The sequence below is a fragment of the Mytilus trossulus genome, chromosome 1, assembly GCF_036588685.1.
Source record: "Mytilus trossulus isolate FHL-02 chromosome 1, PNRI_Mtr1.1.1.hap1, whole genome shotgun sequence".
Classification (NCBI taxonomy): Eukaryota; Metazoa; Mollusca; class Bivalvia; order Mytilida; family Mytilidae; genus Mytilus; species Mytilus trossulus.
In genome coordinates this window covers 82,775,652-82,793,972 of record NC_086373.1, presented here as the reverse complement: position 1 = coordinate 82,793,972, position 18,321 = coordinate 82,775,652, and the positions used below count along the sequence as shown (strand labels likewise).

The window sequence follows — 18,321 nt, the reverse complement described above, 5'->3', positions numbered from 1 at the left end:
TTTGAACAATTCAAAAAATTAAAGAAGAATGTGTCTGAGGACATAAATGCCACTGCTCAAGCTTGCTTATATGAAAATACTTTTGTGATGGACAAACGAAAAACAATGGTCAAGCTTTACAATTATTGTCCCTTATGTATAGCAGTGGGACAATAAAGAAAGAAGAATGTGCCTGAGGACACAAATGCCACTGCTCAAGCTTGCTTATAATATGTCAAAATACTTCTGTGATGGACAAAAGACAATGGAATGACTGATGGTCAAGCTTCACAATTATTGCCCCCTATGTATAGCAGTGAGAGAATAAAGAAAGAAGAATGTGTCTGAGCTCAAGCTTGCCAAAAAAATGTGAAAATACATTTGGGATGGAAAGACAAACAGAAGGAAAAGGGTAATACTAAATACCAAAGCCAATAGAAATGCAAGAATTTTTAGTTTTTTCTTAATTTCAGAAATTATTGAATGCATTTATTAATGCGATTTTTATCATTTTAGACTAAAATGAGATTTTAATTTTACAGATATTGCAAAAAAATGCATGTTAAAAATTTTGAGATTATGATCCTGTCGCATTTTTGGCAATGATTAAAACATTGCAATAATTTCTGAATTTACAGTATTCAAATAATAAATATAACAAACCTCATCTGGTCTTTTAAAGTTCCTTTCATTAAAGACTTTTTCTGCATCATCCGTTCCTCCATCAGTCAACAACATGATCATTCTGTTACACTTAGCACCACTGTCACTAGAATTGTCAAACTACAAAATATCATCAATAATTAGAATGAATATATGTTAGTGAGATACAAACATAGTACCCTGCTTTGTACCAGATGGAACACAAAGTATAATTTTTTAAACTGTGTCACAATGTCAACAGTAAGATATATCACCCCTTTTCTAACTTGGTGGTTCTGTCGTTAGTCTTACTTCTAATTGCCACATGATTAATAAAGCAGCAAATATCAATTGTACAGTCCCTCCTTGGTTGACAATGTTGGGGATCAACCCACCACTTCCTGAATTTAATCCTCCTTTCTAAACTGTTTAGAACGATTTGAGAAAGACGTTTACAGTACAATAAAGTCAACCAATAAATATAATGACCTCTTAATGGTATGACAAAGCTGTAAATCAGTTTTTTGAGTGATGGATTGTTGACAATTTTCCAGTTATCAAAATAGAAAGAAAGATGTGTAAATAGTAGAGCAAGATTACAAGATCAAGATAAGCTTTAATTGTATTGATGTAAGATCTGCATATTTCTTTAATTCCAAGATTGAGAAAAATGAGAAGGAGTTTCATACATGGCCACTATGTGAAAACATAGATAAGTATTCGGTAAACAAGATTTGATAACCAATTTATGTGTAATACATAAAGTATAGCTTTCTCAAATGAAACCTGACATCGAATTTCAGAAAACTCCAATTTTCAGTTCCTATGAAAAATGAGATAAACATTTCATGGAACAGACAAAGGTACATAGGACTGACATTGGGCAGACATATAGACACAGGTTTAAAATTTTACCCTAATTATGACATATATTTACCTTGTCAAATTCATCAAATGCAAATGTTAAAGCAGACTCATAATTGGCCATATCTTTAGCTGTTAAGGCATCAACTCCTTCCTTTAAGATCTACAATTATAAAACATTAATTTAGCATACAATATTTCATATGTATCACTAAAAAACACTTTTAAAAAAACGAACTGTAATAAGTTCCTACAAATGCAGTGACAGATTCTAGAAGACTGACCGGTGGACAAAGGATATATACAATAGTGTGAAAATATTATTGTTTCTGGGTTACCAATGAGAATTTTGTGGTTCCCTGCGGCTAAGAAAGGACAAGATTTACAAATTAAAGTAGGTTTCGAGATTTTGAAGTTTTTCAATAATATTTAGAATAATTAGAATGAGTAAATGTAAACGAGATATGAACATACTCTGCTTTGTACTAGATGGAACATTAAGTATAAATTTTGCATGCTAGCAAAAAGGTCAACAAGTTGGTGAATACACTACCATTTTTTCACAAAATAGTTGTGATATAACTGGTGATACTAATGTAAGAGTGAGTATCATAGCAAAAACTGATAGCTTTTTTTAAATCTACAGCTAATGTAATCTATTCTTGGGGAAGAAAATCCATACAATCCATAAAATATAAAAAGATAATATACACATTATGTTTTAAACTAGATTGGTGAGCATGAAAGAGTTTTTTTTCACTTACCTTCTTATTTCTGTGGTTGGCCTGGACAAATGTTTCAAAACAGCTGACAAATGTCACACTTTTGGAAAACTAAAGATAAAATATTGGATTTCATATTAAATTAGGAACAATTGTATAACATACCCAGTACTGGTATATATTTTTGTGTCTTGAGTATAAAGTTTATATGCACAGATACAAACGTTCCTTAATACATAAAAAAAAATCTTGAAATTAATCATCAGTGTGTATCAGATCATATTTAAAACAAATGATAACAAATAAGAATATGTCATAAACCTTTTCCGACTGATATGCTGAGAACTGCATATATATATAGGAGTGTGCAATCTGTATAACACATAGGACAACAATGAACTCTAAACAACATTCAAGTTCAACAGTTATGAATATCATGTGAATGGTGAAATATGCTTAATCATGACATGGTAATTTTTTCTGTATAAATACTTGAATGTTTAACAGTTAAACAATGTCACAAGATAAACCAGGAATTATAATATCTATGCCTGCTTACGATTGCAAAGTGATTTCCCTTTTAAAACCTTATATTGATTGAGCTGTTATTTATGTAAACAAGACTATTTGTTTGATTTTATGCTGTTTTAATGTAGAAGAAGTAGAACACTTTTTAAGGGTAATTATACTGATGATTTTGATGAATATTTTCTTCCAGTTTAATCATTACATATAGTTCTAGATTTTGTTGAGAACATTTAAATGAAATATTTATGATACATATAGTATATTTAAAAGTTTATATCCATTAAACACATTTAATCGAAAGTTGTAAGAACAAAGTGAGTTTTATTTTTTGTTGCTGTCATTAAGTTACAGGTGTAACACCACTAATTCGGGCCCGGCAAGAAAGCACATACCAGAAAGTAGTACATATTTAACACAAAATAGTTCCTACGCATGAGTGTAACTTTCAAAATATATAGAATATTTAGGTATTTTTGGCATCAAATGAAAACTGAAGGACTGGTGATCATTGTAGAACACTTTTGGACTTAAAATTTTGAATATTGAAAAAACTGCACCAAATTTTAAAAAGAGGGTACATTTAGTCTGTTTGTCAGATCTGAAGTACCTGTTTTGGTACATCCGAAGTTACAGGAACCAGTTCTTTCTTATATGCAATTAAAGGTATGTTGATTTTTTCAGTACAAACCACAATAAAGTGTTGCTTTAACATGCAATGATTGCCACTTTATTTGAACTTAAAATGAAAGAGGTGTGCCTGCTTGAAATGGAGGAATTTAACATAGAAAGCAATGGGACCATGAATTAGTGGTGTACTTCCTACAGTTCTTACATTTGCAATATTGACAAAATCATTTTCTCCAAGTGTGTCAAGAATAGATTTGACTGCCACTTTGATTAAACTTAAAGCTTGCCCATGTACACTTCCACTTCTGCAATTATAAAATACATAACATATTACAATTTAACATTGTTTCTATCAAGATATATTATCAGTCTTAACTTCATCATGGAACACAAAAGGTTTCTTATTATAACAGCTGTTTCCAGGAAAAAGATTGTGTTGATGATCCTTGAAAATTAAACTTGTTGCAATCTTGAACTTATAGTGGACTTGTAAATGGTGTCCTAACCATAAATTAATACAAAATACTGCTTCTCTGGAAATTAACACCAGTTCATACAAAAGTGAAGTCTTAGAACATTATTTATACAACTCTCTTCAGTTTTTTTCAGTGGCTATTGTGGTAGCACATTAAACACATATCTCTTAGTTAGTCAAAGAAGCCCAACATAAAAAGTTGATTTACTTACGTATCAATGAGGATTAACATATCTTTTGGTGAACTTGAGCCTTGTGTATACCTGCAAACATAGTATTTATATAGACTTTGTCTTTACTATTGTTTTATTGTGTAACCTATAGCCGTTAATTTCTGTCTAGTCATTTGGTCTTGTGAAAAGTTGTCTCATTGGCAGTCATACCACATCTTCTCATTTTCATAAATCCAAATTTTTAATAAGTCTGTATGTTAAGGGTATTTTTTTTTTAATGAGAGCATATCAAAACAATAAACTTGAAAATAATCCAAAAGAGAATTTATAACTGAATAATAACTTTTTTATATAAGATTTGACAATAATGTACTTACCATGGTCTTCTTCTAACATCAAACAAATCCACATCATCATGTTTTATACTCCATTTACTTCCTGTGAAAATAGATATGAGAACATCAACTAGTAGTGTATTTATAATGACATCTAAACACAGTCATATCTTTCAAAGCATATTTTTAAATCAGAGGTCAGTTATTATCCATATTTTATAAGATTCTTAAGCATAATATTATGCATATTTTTTAAGAATCTTAAACATAAAACAGACTATCTAAAATGCGTCTTATTAACTTTTTTATATTTTTTTGGTAAAAACAACAAAATAATAGGACTGTAGTAAAATGAAACTATCAATACTAATTTTCTTTGTTTACTTCACTCCTCTTATTTGTATAATCAGGAACCATAAAAGATGCTTGATTAATTAAACTGAAGATACACCAACAGAAAGCTAAACAATAAAAGAGGCTGACAAAAAAGGGCAAGATGACCGTCCTTTACCCAATACAATTGAGATAATTGTTTATATATAAAGTAACAATAGCTGCCAAATTGTATATGTGAAGGAATCTTTTAGATAACTTGGACAAGTACAAAACTGTATATAGCATTTTACCTGGAAATGTTCTCATAAACCCTGTCTGACTACCAAAGTACTGCCACAGGATGTCAGGATCATTTTCATAGTTCTTCAGGAATGCCTGGTCTAAATCATTGGACCACTTTAGACCATTTAATATGTCAATGTCTGTAAAAAGCATAAGTAAGATTCATGACGACTGTAAAAAAACTAAATCTATTTGCTAGTAAAATACAGATTTTTTTTAATTGGAAACTTTATTTCAGATGTTATTTTTTAAACTACTTAAAGCTTATGTCCAAGTTTCACAATATTCCAAGTGTTTCAGTTTTATGCCAGGCAACTCAATAAATGATGTGTTTCATTGTCCATGTTAAAGAAATTCTTTTGAATATTTTACTTTGGTTTTTGCTGTGTCCATGTGTAAAAAAGTTACGATCCTTACAAACATGCTGTGAGCTCTTATCTGAAACAGTACTCATTGATAAAGGCCGTACGGTGACCTATATTTGTAAATTTCTTTGTCATTTGGTCTCTTGTGAAGAATTGTCTCATTGGCACTAACACCACATCTTCTTTTTTATATATATGTACTAACTTAAAGATTTTGTCAACTTACTTCCATTGTAAATTTCTACTGGAATGTGGACAGTTGATACAGATTCGTTGATAGATTGTAGGAATCTTTCATTGTATGAAAGTATATCATGTAGTTGACTGTGGTTCTTAGCATCCCAATACTGCACATCACCAATCTAAAATTACAATTTAATTTACTAAACTAAAACATTAGAATTGTTAAAGTAGAAATATACCAATACCTTAACTTAAACATTAACATTTAATTCAATATTATACTATTCAGTAAACTTAACTAGATAATGAACCTGGTTATCTTAAAATCTTAAAGAATTAGAACATATCTTCTCCACTTGTTTACAGACATGAGAGTCACGTTTAAGGTTTTTATCTAGGATATGTTATGTCAAATGCTCATCACATGTTTAGAAGGCAATTTAGAAAGACACAAATTTCACAGGGAAAAAACTGGGAAAAAACTATGAACTTTATAGCTAGTGAAGGGTAAAATAATAACTGCAAAACATGTGGCCTACTCTTCAAAATAAATATATCTTGTTAAACTTGACTTACCCTTATATCCTCCCTCCATTTGTGATCTCTCACTACCTTACCCTCATATCCTCCCTCCATTTGTGATCTCTCACTGACTTACCCTCATATCCTCCCTCCTCCATTCGTGATCTCTCACTGACTTACCCTCATATCCTCCCTCCATTTGTGATCTCTCACTGACTTACCCTCATATCCTCCCTCCATTTGTGATCTCTCACTGACTTACCCTCATATCCTCCCTCCATTTGTGATCTCTCACTGCAGTCTCAGCTGCATTAACTAAATCCTGTAAAGATTTAAAGGAACATGTCAAAACATAATTTTCCATCACAATAAATGAGACATCGAAACATATGAAGATTTGAAGGAACATGTCACAACATAATTTTCCATCACAATAAATGAGACATCCAAACATAAGAACAAATTTACATAATATTCAATGTGAAATAGTGTTTTGTCAAAGATGTGACTTGTTATAAAAACACATACTGTAAATTCAGTAATTATTGCAAGTTTTTTGTTATGTGAAGAATGCAATTGGGTGAATATCTGGCATTCTGATAACTAAAACATAGACATGCATGAAGATTTTTTCAAAATCACAAAAACTAAACTCGCATTTGTTTCCATTCTTGAAAGATAGCAATTATATATATGTATACCATGATTTCTGAATTGACAGTATCTATGTAGTACATAATTAATAGGAATTATCCTAAATAACAATTAATGCATCAGATATTTTTCAAGTTTGTTTGTTTTTATACTTCTAAAAGTAATCAGTTTTGCTTTTTTCATTTATTCATTTCTTCATCTTTTTAAAGTTTTTTGCCTTTGAGGCAACTTGTCTTTGCACTTACTTATAGGTCTGACCCTAGGCTTTAAATAACCACATGCTTCCACTTGTTTACATTTCTCCTTTTTTTTTTAACTTTTTATGTCATGATTTGTTAACCCTGCCACCATCTTCAAGGGTTATATCCAAATTACAAACCTTCAGAGCTGCCATCTTCTTCCCCAGCATTTTTTCTAGTTGTGTGGCCATCTCTTTCACAAGTTCAACTCCATTATTCTTTTCAAATGTTATGTAACTTTCTGGCTTATTGTATTCCTATTTGAAACAAAATAAAGTTATGTAAAATCATTTATTCACAACATGATGTTAAACCAAGAATGTGTATTGATTAATAAATGCAAAATCACTATATTGTACATGACAGGACAAAATAATTAATTGCATATTTCAACATAAAATCAACCATAGAGAATATATGAATCATTGCAAGCTGATCTGAAAAAGTTTGACCTAAGTCTGAAAGTTATCAAATCAATCTGCCTGTAGAACTGGACGACTAGTCTGAAAGAATGGTAGTATACCTAATGGCTATCCAAAATAATTACTTCAGGTTCCAGCTAGCAAGAAAGCTAACCAAAGATATTATCTTTTTCTACACACTCAATGTATTTTGCTGTAAAGCATACAGCATGTACAACACTATTGACATGATTGACATATTGTTTGGAAATTATATATAACAAAACATGTACTTACAACTTCAATGAAATTTGAAAAACCCATAGATTCCCCCATTGACGATGTATTTAACTTCATACTGATTTTCTCTGACCATTCTTTTGCTTGGCTCCTGAAAAAAAACGAAAAAAAAACACTGTACAGTGGGTGACAAATATTTTATTTTATTGAAGAATTGACCGATATAAATTAAACTTAAGAATATGAATTTATTGATGGTACATGTTATAACTTATCTAAATATGTGGGACACAGATCCATGATGCCCTCCACTCCCAAAACTCAGGAACTGAAAAAGTGACCCTACCTAAATTTGTACATATCAGGGTTTTGTGAAATTAAGCATTAAGCATTGTGTATAAGTTTCATAACATTTGGTTGAGGCAAACTAGAGTCAGACAACAGAAATCAATTTAGGGACTTACAGATGGACAGATGTACCATCATTACTTGGGGTGCATAACAATTACTAGGTGAAAGTTTTGCATAAATCCTTAAAGTCAACCTAATTAATAAACTGTACCTCCCTAGCATACCATGCCATTACATTGTCAACCAGTGTTAACGATATTTATGGATGCACCATACATATCAAAACGAGAGAGGGAGACAGATTTATACATGTACATGCAGTCTACTCTACCATTACAATATTTCTATTACATTGTACATGTATGTGTATATTTCAAATAAATTTACTCTTGTAGCTATACACATCAAATTAATAAAATATTTACAGTGATGGCTTAAACTAATTATTGATGGGAGATTTTCTAATCATTGATAGGAGACAGAGTTTATGAGAGATTCTGTTGTACATATATTTCTATTAATTTTGAGAGAAAAAACTGTCCGATCAGACTTTGTAGCTAGTTGTTTTGTCTCCAAATGTGTTTTTTTACAAATGGAAAACTCCTAAATGGTTATCCCTATGGATAACTGTAGTGATTTTCCAACCTCTTATTTGGGTCTGAATGTGGGCCCCTGTCCCAATGAGAAATATGCTCTTTTTTCCCAATTTTCAGCTCTAAAATTCTCAATTGTTTATATAGACATCATTGTAAGGTTTTGTTGGTGTCTTAATGTTGTATTTTGTTTATAAATAATCTCTTGAAATTATTCACAATTAATGCAATTATAACTTATTCCTTCTCACTGAGACTACTATAACAGTTATAGTAGTCTCAGCTTCTCAGAATGCAGAATTTTGCTCTTTAATAATTTTTCAAAATTTTCTTGGAAACCAACTTGAACGAACTAATATATTTTCCACAAATCCAACATTTCAGGAACTTCTATTCCCAATTGCATGGGCCCTGGGCCCCTTCCCTTAAACACTAGGAAAATCACTGAACTGCCAGACTGAAGATTAAAACACACAGGTTACATACATGTTCCAATACCTGTACCCCAGTTATCTACATGTACAGGGTAAAAATGTTTACCAATAAAGATCTGTCTTTCATGGTTTTTAGTAGTTAATGCATGAGTTTTGATTGGTGGTGTATGATTAACATATATTTACTCTACATATAGTCATTTTTTAATCTGGTTTTAATGTAAACTTTTTAGATAACCTTCTTATCATACAAAATTTGATAAGGTTTTTATCTGATATAAAATCTCTACAGTTGGATGGATAATGAAATACAATTGCATGTATTTATAAATAATTTATAACATTACAAAATAACAATAATTCCAATATACAAGTTTTTCCTGTTAAACAAGTTCTCTGTTTTTAAGGCCAAACAAAACAGTAATTGTGTTGTGTTTTCAACCATATCAAACTGAAAGATTATGAACTATTTGTTCTCACTTTTACTCATTTTGTTCTTTAAGACTTGAAAATCAACAATATTATTCAAAATTTGAAATGTATTAACAAACTACATGTAAAAATAAAGACTGACAAAAAAAAATTTTGACAGTTCATTATATTACCCATAACAAAAAAATCTATAAACATGATACAATTTAAACTGAAAACCTGATGAGAATAAACCAGAAATACAAGCACTTTTCATTTCCTAATCATAATTCAACAAGGATTGAATTTCCACAATTTAAATGTCTATGAAAAAATAGCAATTCAGCTTTTTTTCCTGCTCAGGCTATTTTAGAATTACATTTCTGCTTATTATGCACTAATTTTGTCACCATGCTTTGACCAGCTCAACGACACTTCCCGCTGCATTAAAATACAATCGGCTGTGAATATTACTTATTGATATGATTAGGTAATGAAAAGTGACAAAACACAATACAGTTAACTTTCGTTGTCTCAAACTCGGTTGACTTGAAATTTCAGATGAGTCAAAGTTTTCACATGGTCCCAAACTTTGTTCCATATAAATGTATGTAATTCAACTCCTGATGAGTCGAAATTGGATGAGTTGAAATTTCGTTTGAGTCAAACTAAATTTTACGATCCCAAAGTTAACAAAAGCATTCAAAATTCATTATTTATCTCGAACCAATACACATATGTCAAAACATGACCTCCAGCATTTAAATGGATTGAAGAGTTTAACTGACAATACACATGTAATTAAATTTCCAGTCACTGACCACTCTCTTGATTTATGACATGCTATTTCCACAAGTGTTTACCTGAGATTATCTTTTAAAGAATTTTATAAATTTAGTGATACATTATTAATTTTCTTGAAAAAGTATTTAAAATGTTTACAAAACAATTAATTGTTATTCAAACTAATGAGCTTGGGTGTGTATAAAGTAAGGATTATGACTTCGGTTGATGATCACGTAAAAACTTCTCAATTGGCGTCTTTAATCTTGTTGCAGAGGCGGATTAAGGGGGAAAAAATTGGTTGCTTATAAAGGGAATCACTGAAGAGTGACTGGAGCAGGCCCCTCTTAGGTCAGGCAGTGGGCCCCCACTTATGAAAATTTCTGGATCCGCCACTGTGTTGTGTTTTGTTTTGAAAAGAAAGAGTGAGATAAAACAAAATGAAGAGAAATCTAGATTTTCTAAAATCTCTTGTATCCGAGAACAAACTATTTTGTCAACTATAAACGACCTGAATAACGAAACTATTGATTGGCAATTACTCTCTCGTATAAAAGCCATTTGAAAAAATTGAAACTGAAACAATTGAATCAGTAAAAAGAATGTTAGTATAGTAAAGATCATGACATATAAGTACATCGATCTGATACCAGAATATCAACCCCCTTCCCATATTCACCAGGATTTATTTTAGCTTTACCAAGCTCAGCAAGAGTTGTGTCCCTTGTTCTGTCAAACTTCTAGTTTTCATTTGAGTCGAACTACATGTATCTCGAAATATTTCTCTGGTCCTGCTGACTTCGAGATAACGAGAGTCGACAGTAGTTGATTACAAATGTCATGAAACATGGCAGTCAACATTTACAACCTCATTATTGATATACATGTTTTTGTACATGTAAATGTACTGTATAGTGTCTCTGAATTCAGTTTTAAAAAAGACAGATCAATCGGGGGAGCGCAGCTCTAACAATACATTTTTTGTATCTAAGCTATATTAATTAATTTGAAACGTTCTAGTCATAGTATAGTAATAAGATATAGGAAGATGTGGTGTGAATGCCTATTAAGTACAGATTCAGGGCTCACACTGCTTCAGAATTATAGGGAGAAGTGACTTTTCTTTTTGAAACTGATAGGGAGAAGTGGTGAGATTTGAAAGAGAAGTGCTCATTCATGCGGTGCGCTACAATATTTGGATTTTACAGTAGTATAAACCGTCATTTGTAAATAATGTTCTTTTTATATTGTTCAATTCATATCTGAGTATTCAATTAAAGTAACATTTCAAATTAAAAGTTGTTTAAATTTTACTAAGGTCCTTGTGAGAAACTATACCAACTAAATGTCTAGCACTAAAAAAAAAAAAAAAAATTTTAAAAGGTAAAGAATTTATAATAATCAATATATCAATTACAATTTAATTAAAAACTATCTTGTGTATGAAATCTGTTTCTCATCAAAAGATATATAAAGGTAAGCTGGGCCATGATATATTGATATCAGTGTAATACACCTAATCGCTATTTAGTCCATTCCTGGAAAAACAGTCAATTATACAACTTCCTGATTAGGTCACGCGGGTCGAAAATGGAGGTCATCAGCAGTGAGCTGAGGGAGGAAAAATTTTAGACATAGATCATCAAGAAACTTTGATGTGGTATGATCCACTTTTTTCGAAATTGATATTGAAGTAAAAAAATATTTTGTTTGAAGTATTTACGGTAGTTTAAACAGGTCTCATTAAAAAGTATCATGCATTGGGAATTGTTTGAACAGGGTCCCAGATAGCTTCAACTGGATGAAAAAGTTGTGTAATTTTAGAACTTATCCGGAATGGAATAAATAGCGATTAGGTGTATAGTCTAAGAGTTAAGCAACTTTACAATAGTTTACAACAATCCATATAAATTATAGGGAATTATATACATTGTACACCAATTAATGATGAGTTTATTTAGATGAAACCAAAATTCTTTTAATTCATGTGGAATGCGTAATTTTTCCTTTTGGGATCAATATTCTTCTGTCAGCTGTTCCATCCGTGCGTCCGTAGTAATTTTTGTAAAAATACGGATTTCGGTCATAGCTGGTCCGTTTCCGATCCGTAGTTAAGAAAATCGGACAATGTGAGTTCGTGGTCTAGTGGTTAAGACCGATGGCTACAGTGCTGAAGGTCCCGAGTTCGATTCTCACTCGGGGTGCTAAAAATATCAGTACATCAGAAGGGTAATTTTCACCCTCTCACACACATCTCTGGTACCCAAACCCGAGTTTAAACTAGAATGGGTACTTTGGGGGCCTAGGTTGGTCAAAGTTGTCCCCTGCTTTGACCTGGAGATCAATCTTCTGATATCTCTCTGGTTTGTCTGTTTCCACCGAGTGGCCCGGTGGTTCTCTCCGAGTTCTTCAGCTTCCTCCACCATAATAAAAGACTTCCCCGTGTCTCCTAACACTCCCTCTGTGTTGGGTTGGGGATTGTCCTGGTGGTGGGTTGTATATAAGTTAGTGACACGTCTCCATTAATCCTGATAGGGAGTGTACACGGATTCCACTTTACCCTCGCAGCAATCAAGGGGTTCTCCGTTCACTGAGGGATCTTCGTACTCACGTACATACATTTTGTACATACATACAATGGCGGACGATTGCAAGAAAATTTACAAAAATACACGATGTTTGACAAGTTATTTGGAAAGGATCATGATGTTTTTAATGCAATAAATGGATTGAATATTTACTGGGGGCAACTATTATCAAGTTTAAATGAAGTAACAAACTTATTTCACAGCAGAAAGTTAGGTTGATGTACGTTTTCGAGTAACAAGCACCGGAACTTTCGGAAGGACACGAAGTGATAAAAGTTGTATTTTTATCAAATAACTTGCTACACACTGCAAAAACGATGCTTCAACCTCATGTCATAAGATAATTTATTGTTTATGTCTAAATTTCTTTAATTATTAATAAAAAGTTGATGTTTCATCAACTTGGTAAAAATTGAAAATGTCCGATGACGGAAGCGACTGAAAGCGAGTATCGTAAACAATAGGGCGACTTGTATTCGCTTTTGGGGGTTGGGGAAAGCGAAGTGACGGTCGGGAAAGAGTCTTCTTCGGCCAAGTCGCCTGGTAGCGTGAGCCCTGCAGATTACCTCAGGAGTCACATTCTCACATATTTATTTTGTGCGCAATATAAACTTCCAGTAAATTAGATATTCAACTCATATGTTTATTCATGAGTTTGACTTCTTTATAATGGAAAACAGGTTTTTCTATCAAAATATCACAAATGATCACACATGGTTTGAAATAACTGGAGTTTCAAAAGACTTTTTTAAGCAAATTTTTTCCCCTTAATTCAACCGGTATGGACTTTATAAGCATTTATATATGGTATTAAAAATTTTTACCACTAGTATTGTCTTCTGATCATACCCGTAGCCAGGGGGGGTTCGGGGGGTTCGGACGACCCCCCTTTGAAAACAAATAAGCACTGTTAAAGTCGATGCTCTGTCCGAATTGTGACTGTTAAAGTCGAGTTTGTGAGTCAAACGAACCCCCCTTTGGAAATTCCTGGCTACGGGCCTGCTGATACAAACGCTTAATTGTTTTCTGGAGACCTGAAAAGCTCAAATTGATATTAATATATGTTAATCAATCAATTACAATGTGAAATTGTATTTATCATCATTCTATATCGGTAATTGATTTAATTGATCATAGATACTGATGGCTTTGGCCAATCTGTTATTTCTTGCTTGTGATGCCAGGATAAAAGGGATGGTTATTTAATTATATCTAATTAATTTCCCACAATGTTTTTGTTCTAGCATTGCTCTGTTAGCATGGTTAGGTAAGGGTTGTTATTAACCAGTTAACCATGAGAAGCAACACTAATTCAAAGAAATTAGTTTTTCTGTGAGGTTCAAGACAAAAAAAAAGTTTACACATACTTTTTGGTTGGATTAAAATAGTCTGCTAGTTTTGCCAATGGGCTGTGGCAAATTTACATGCAAGGATGTGAAGAAAAATTGAATGTTCATAATGGTTTTTAACTACCATACCCGTAGCCAGGGGGTTCAGACAAGGGACGACCCCCCCCCCCCCCCCATCGTCTGAACCCCCCCAGACGAACCCCCCTTGAAAACAAATAAGCACTATTAAAGTCAATGTTCTGTTCAAATTGTGACTTAAAGTCGAGTTTGTGAGTCCAACGACCCCCCTCTTTTGAAATTCCTGGCTCTGGGCCTAACTACAATGTAGAAATTTTTGGGGCCCTTTGAGGCTTACTGTTTAGTGTGTGCCAAGGCTCCGTGTTGAAGGCCTTACCTTGACCTACATGTACATGGATAATGGTTTTCTTTTATATATTGTAACTTGAGTGGAGAGATGTCTCATTGGCACTCATATCTTCCTCCTATGGCTATATATTTATAATATAGTAATTTTGATTATTTTAACATTACATGGAATAATTACATATCAAATTACATGGTCATGATGATATTACAACAATATCAGTATTAGCAGAAGTCCTAATAATGAGTGAGACAATATAAATATACTGCCAACATCATACATTTGAGTACATGTTGAATATAACAATGTCAATGTATACGAAAGCTAATTGAGTCACCCTCTTTAAATGAAGCCTTTACTTACTTATTTTCTTACGAAACTGCGATAATTTTACTCAGTCAGTGTCATGGCTTAGCCTAATGTGACAAATTTATGTTATTATTTCTTGAAAAAGTGAGGTTAGGAAGATTAATATGAAAGCTTTTCAACTAAAGACATATTAATTAAAGAAGATTGTGTTTCTAAACTCATAGATTAATGGGAGAGTGTTGTTCCACTCCCCCCTTTTTTTGTTGGCTGCTGATGCTGAGTGTCGAAAATTTTCTGTTTTGTATAAATATTTTTGGTGCTGTAAAGGCGACTTTTTGCATTGACTTACATTTTAACATTTTGAAGTTGAAAACTGGATCCTACTTCGATTACTACTATACAGAAAAGCACAATTTTAATTCCGATGCGGGCACCTGAATCTCCCATGTCCGCCATTGATCTCTGTATACAAACCTCGTTTTGGATTTTATTTACCTATTTTCGCGTAAAATGTCAAATAAGGAATACACAGATCGTTATCGCTAATTACTAATTAGTTTAATAATTAAGGAAGTGGAAACAGTTTGTTTGCATTATTATTGTGATAAATTTACCGAAAGATTGTTACTAGACTGGACATGTCACGTATAGACAAAAGACAATATTTTATTAGCACAAACACATTTACATATAAAAATCAAGGATTTGTATAGTTAGACTTTACAAATCCTTGATTAAATGATGGAATTATGGCATACAAAATTAAGACAATAAACTGACAATAGTTAAATTGATTATAATTATATTAGAGTGACAGTGGTATTCACGGCGAAAAAGAAAAAGACTATAAATATCATCAGTTAGCACATTATTAATGTTCATGAACAATTAAAAAAAACAATAACAAAAAATTAGGTTGCATATTAAACGAAATACAATTATTAAGTTATACCAGAGACATGTCTCTGGTTATATAGATGTTCTCAATAAAAAACAATCATCAATATACTTTATGGTGGTTTTTATAATGACTGGTAGACTGCTATTTAATAGTACAGTCAAATGCTTCAGTGGTATAGTGGACTGCAAAATTGAAATTAAGATTTTTATTTTAAAATATATTAGTTTAACAGATTAATATATTCTATGTCTGCTCCGTTTTCATAAAACCTAGACTTAAAAAAAATATCAAAAAACAACTGCCACAAAATAACTGGTTTGATAATGATCTTAAAAAAATGAGAATAAATCTTTTCAATTATAAAAAGTGTATTCCAAATTTCCAACAGATCCATGTGTACGAAATCACTTTTATAAATTAAACCGTGAATATACAAGAGCAAGAAAAGTAAAAGAAAGAATTTAAAAAATCTTAACTTTTAGAGTTAGAAGGGTAACATGACAATAACCCAAAATTGTATTGGAAGCTTATAAACGATCTTCAAAATAAAAGTTCATGTAATCTAGAGAATAACATAACTCCGACTCAATGGATAAAGCATTTTAAGGACTTGAACTCTTTCAATTTAGAATTTACAGATCGTTTAAACTTGAGAACTTGATAAAAAGCTAGAAGATGCTAAACAAAAAATGTTTCAATGATCTAGATTTTCCAATAAAGGACTCAGAAATATATTCTGCTAATGGTAGATTAAAAAGGGATAAAGCTGATTAGATCATATTAGCAACAACATGTTGAAAAGTGGCCAAATTTTCTAAACAAAATGTATAATATAATTGTTTAGTACCAGTTTATTATATGGTTTATATCCTAAATCATGGGCGGAAGGATATACAAAAACGCTGCATAAAGGTGGCGATAAAGATGAACCAAGTAACTATAGAGGCCTGACAATCACCAGCTCGGTGTTGGCAAATTATTCAATTGCATATTAAACTCTAGATTGGATATTTTTTTTTAAAAAGCATAATCTAATAGATGACTCTCAGATATATGTTTATATTAAAATGCATTTTTGATAAATATTGTTCACATAAGGATGGTAGAGTGTTTGCCTGCTTTGTTGATTTAAGAAAGGCTTATGACACTTGACACTGTTATTCATACAGGATTAAGACTTAAACTCTTAGAAATAGGGGTTGGTACTAAATTTCATAATGTTATTAAAAATATGTATTCTGTAAGTAAATCTTGTATAAAAACAAGTAACACTGCTCGCACTGAAATGTTTGATAGTAAATTGGGAGTTAAGCAAGGCGACAACCTAAGTCCTAACTTGTTCAAAACTTTTATTAATGACCTTCCTTCATTACTCAAACAAACATCAGATCTAATTATACTAAACTCTCGGCCTATACATTGTTTGATGAATGCAGATGATATTGTTCTGCTCTCTTCCTCATCGCATGGTCTTCAACAATAACTAGATATTTTAGATAAGTTTTGCAAACAGTGGTGTCTTACTGTAAATTTATCTAAAACCAAAGTGCTTATATTCAATAAGGCAGGCAGACATCTCAAGTATGATTTTAAATACAATGGACAAATTGTTGAATGTGTAACCAAATGTAAATATCTTGGCATTACTTTTTGTTCATCTGGATCTTTCTCCTATGCTCAAAATGAACTTTATCAGAAGGGCCTAAAGTAAAGGCTTATTTTAAACTGTGCACACCATCTCGGGTTCTCTGGAAGAATAAGAAAATCCTGCTCCATAAACAAACGCATTGATCATGGTACTGAATATGAATCTTGGCGATTTGATATTTGGGAACAAATGAGGACGGAGTTGTGGCTACGACAATTGGAACCGATGAGCTTCGTGGTCATGATAGCCGATCTGTGATACAGATATTCACAACGGTCAACCTAACTTACTCCTGATGAAGTTAGTTAAAATTAAACATCCGAAATGATTTTACAACTTGTAACTATAGGTTCAATGGCATCCTTGTTATCAGCAACTCTCTTTCATGATAAAGAAATCGTGATGTGATAGGAAAACGAAGACATATATACTCCATATGCAAGCGATGATGCAATTCTACTACATTGAAATGGAAAGCTCAAGAAGACGGCCTAATTTCTAACATAATAATCACGAAAATAGATATAACAGATATGAATCAACGACAATCACTTCATGAACTTGGACAGGCACATCAAGAAGGTGGCGGTGTTAAAAATGTTCTTAGAAGAACAACCTTAACCTGCCACAATCTGTTTGTGTCTGTCAAGTCAGGAGCCTGTACATCAGTTAATCAGTGGTATTCGTTTGTTGCTGGATATCTTACTTGTTTTTCGTTCATTATTTTGTACATAAACCAGGTCATTAACTTACTCGGTTGATTTTTTTACATTTGTGATTTCGGGGCTTTGTATAGCTGTTAGGAATGTCGAATTATTATAGCTCTTAAAACACGTATAAACGGCATGACAGGGATTACGTTCTTCTCATATATTTCAGTATGATAGTATGATACTAAACCCCTAACGGGAGGGATTGTGCCTGATATTCATATGATGAAGACATAATCTTTCGATCAGTCTAATTGAGGTCTGGAGCTGGCATATCAGTTAACCGTTGCTTGTAGTTAAGAATTGTTAATGG

At 32.2% G+C, this 18,321-nt stretch overlaps 1 protein-coding gene across 6 annotated transcripts in view; it reads right to left on the bottom strand.

Annotated features, from left to right (window-relative positions):
- The window catches only part of LOC134687315 (voltage-dependent calcium channel subunit alpha-2/delta-2-like), a 51,874-nt gene extending 36,658 nt beyond the window's left edge, over window positions 1-15,216 (bottom strand). For 5 of the 6 annotated variants that reach the window (XM_063547506.1, XM_063547535.1, XM_063547526.1 and 2 more), the window contains exons 1-12: window positions 15,099-15,216; window positions 7,625-7,718; window positions 7,067-7,183; window positions 6,296-6,355; window positions 5,555-5,690; window positions 4,972-5,103; window positions 4,388-4,448; window positions 4,050-4,100; window positions 3,568-3,667; window positions 2,250-2,318; window positions 1,559-1,648; window positions 643-762 (exon numbers count right to left, since the gene is read on the bottom strand). In XM_063547506.1, coding sequence (XP_063403576.1) covers window positions 643-762; window positions 1,559-1,648; window positions 2,250-2,318; window positions 3,568-3,667; window positions 4,050-4,100; window positions 4,388-4,448; window positions 4,972-5,103; window positions 5,555-5,690; window positions 6,296-6,355; window positions 7,067-7,183; window positions 7,625-7,718; window positions 15,099-15,205 — 1,137 coding nt within the window. In that variant the 5' untranslated portion in view covers window positions 15,206-15,216. Of the gene's footprint in view, window positions 1-642; window positions 763-1,558; window positions 1,649-2,249; window positions 2,319-3,567; window positions 3,668-4,049; window positions 4,101-4,387; window positions 4,449-4,971; window positions 5,104-5,554; window positions 5,691-6,128; window positions 6,207-6,295; window positions 6,356-7,066; window positions 7,184-7,624; window positions 7,719-15,098 lie in introns of those variants that run through there. The other variant, XM_063547551.1, reaches the window with a different exon arrangement.
- Between the last annotated feature and the right edge of the window lie 3,105 nt (window positions 15,217-18,321).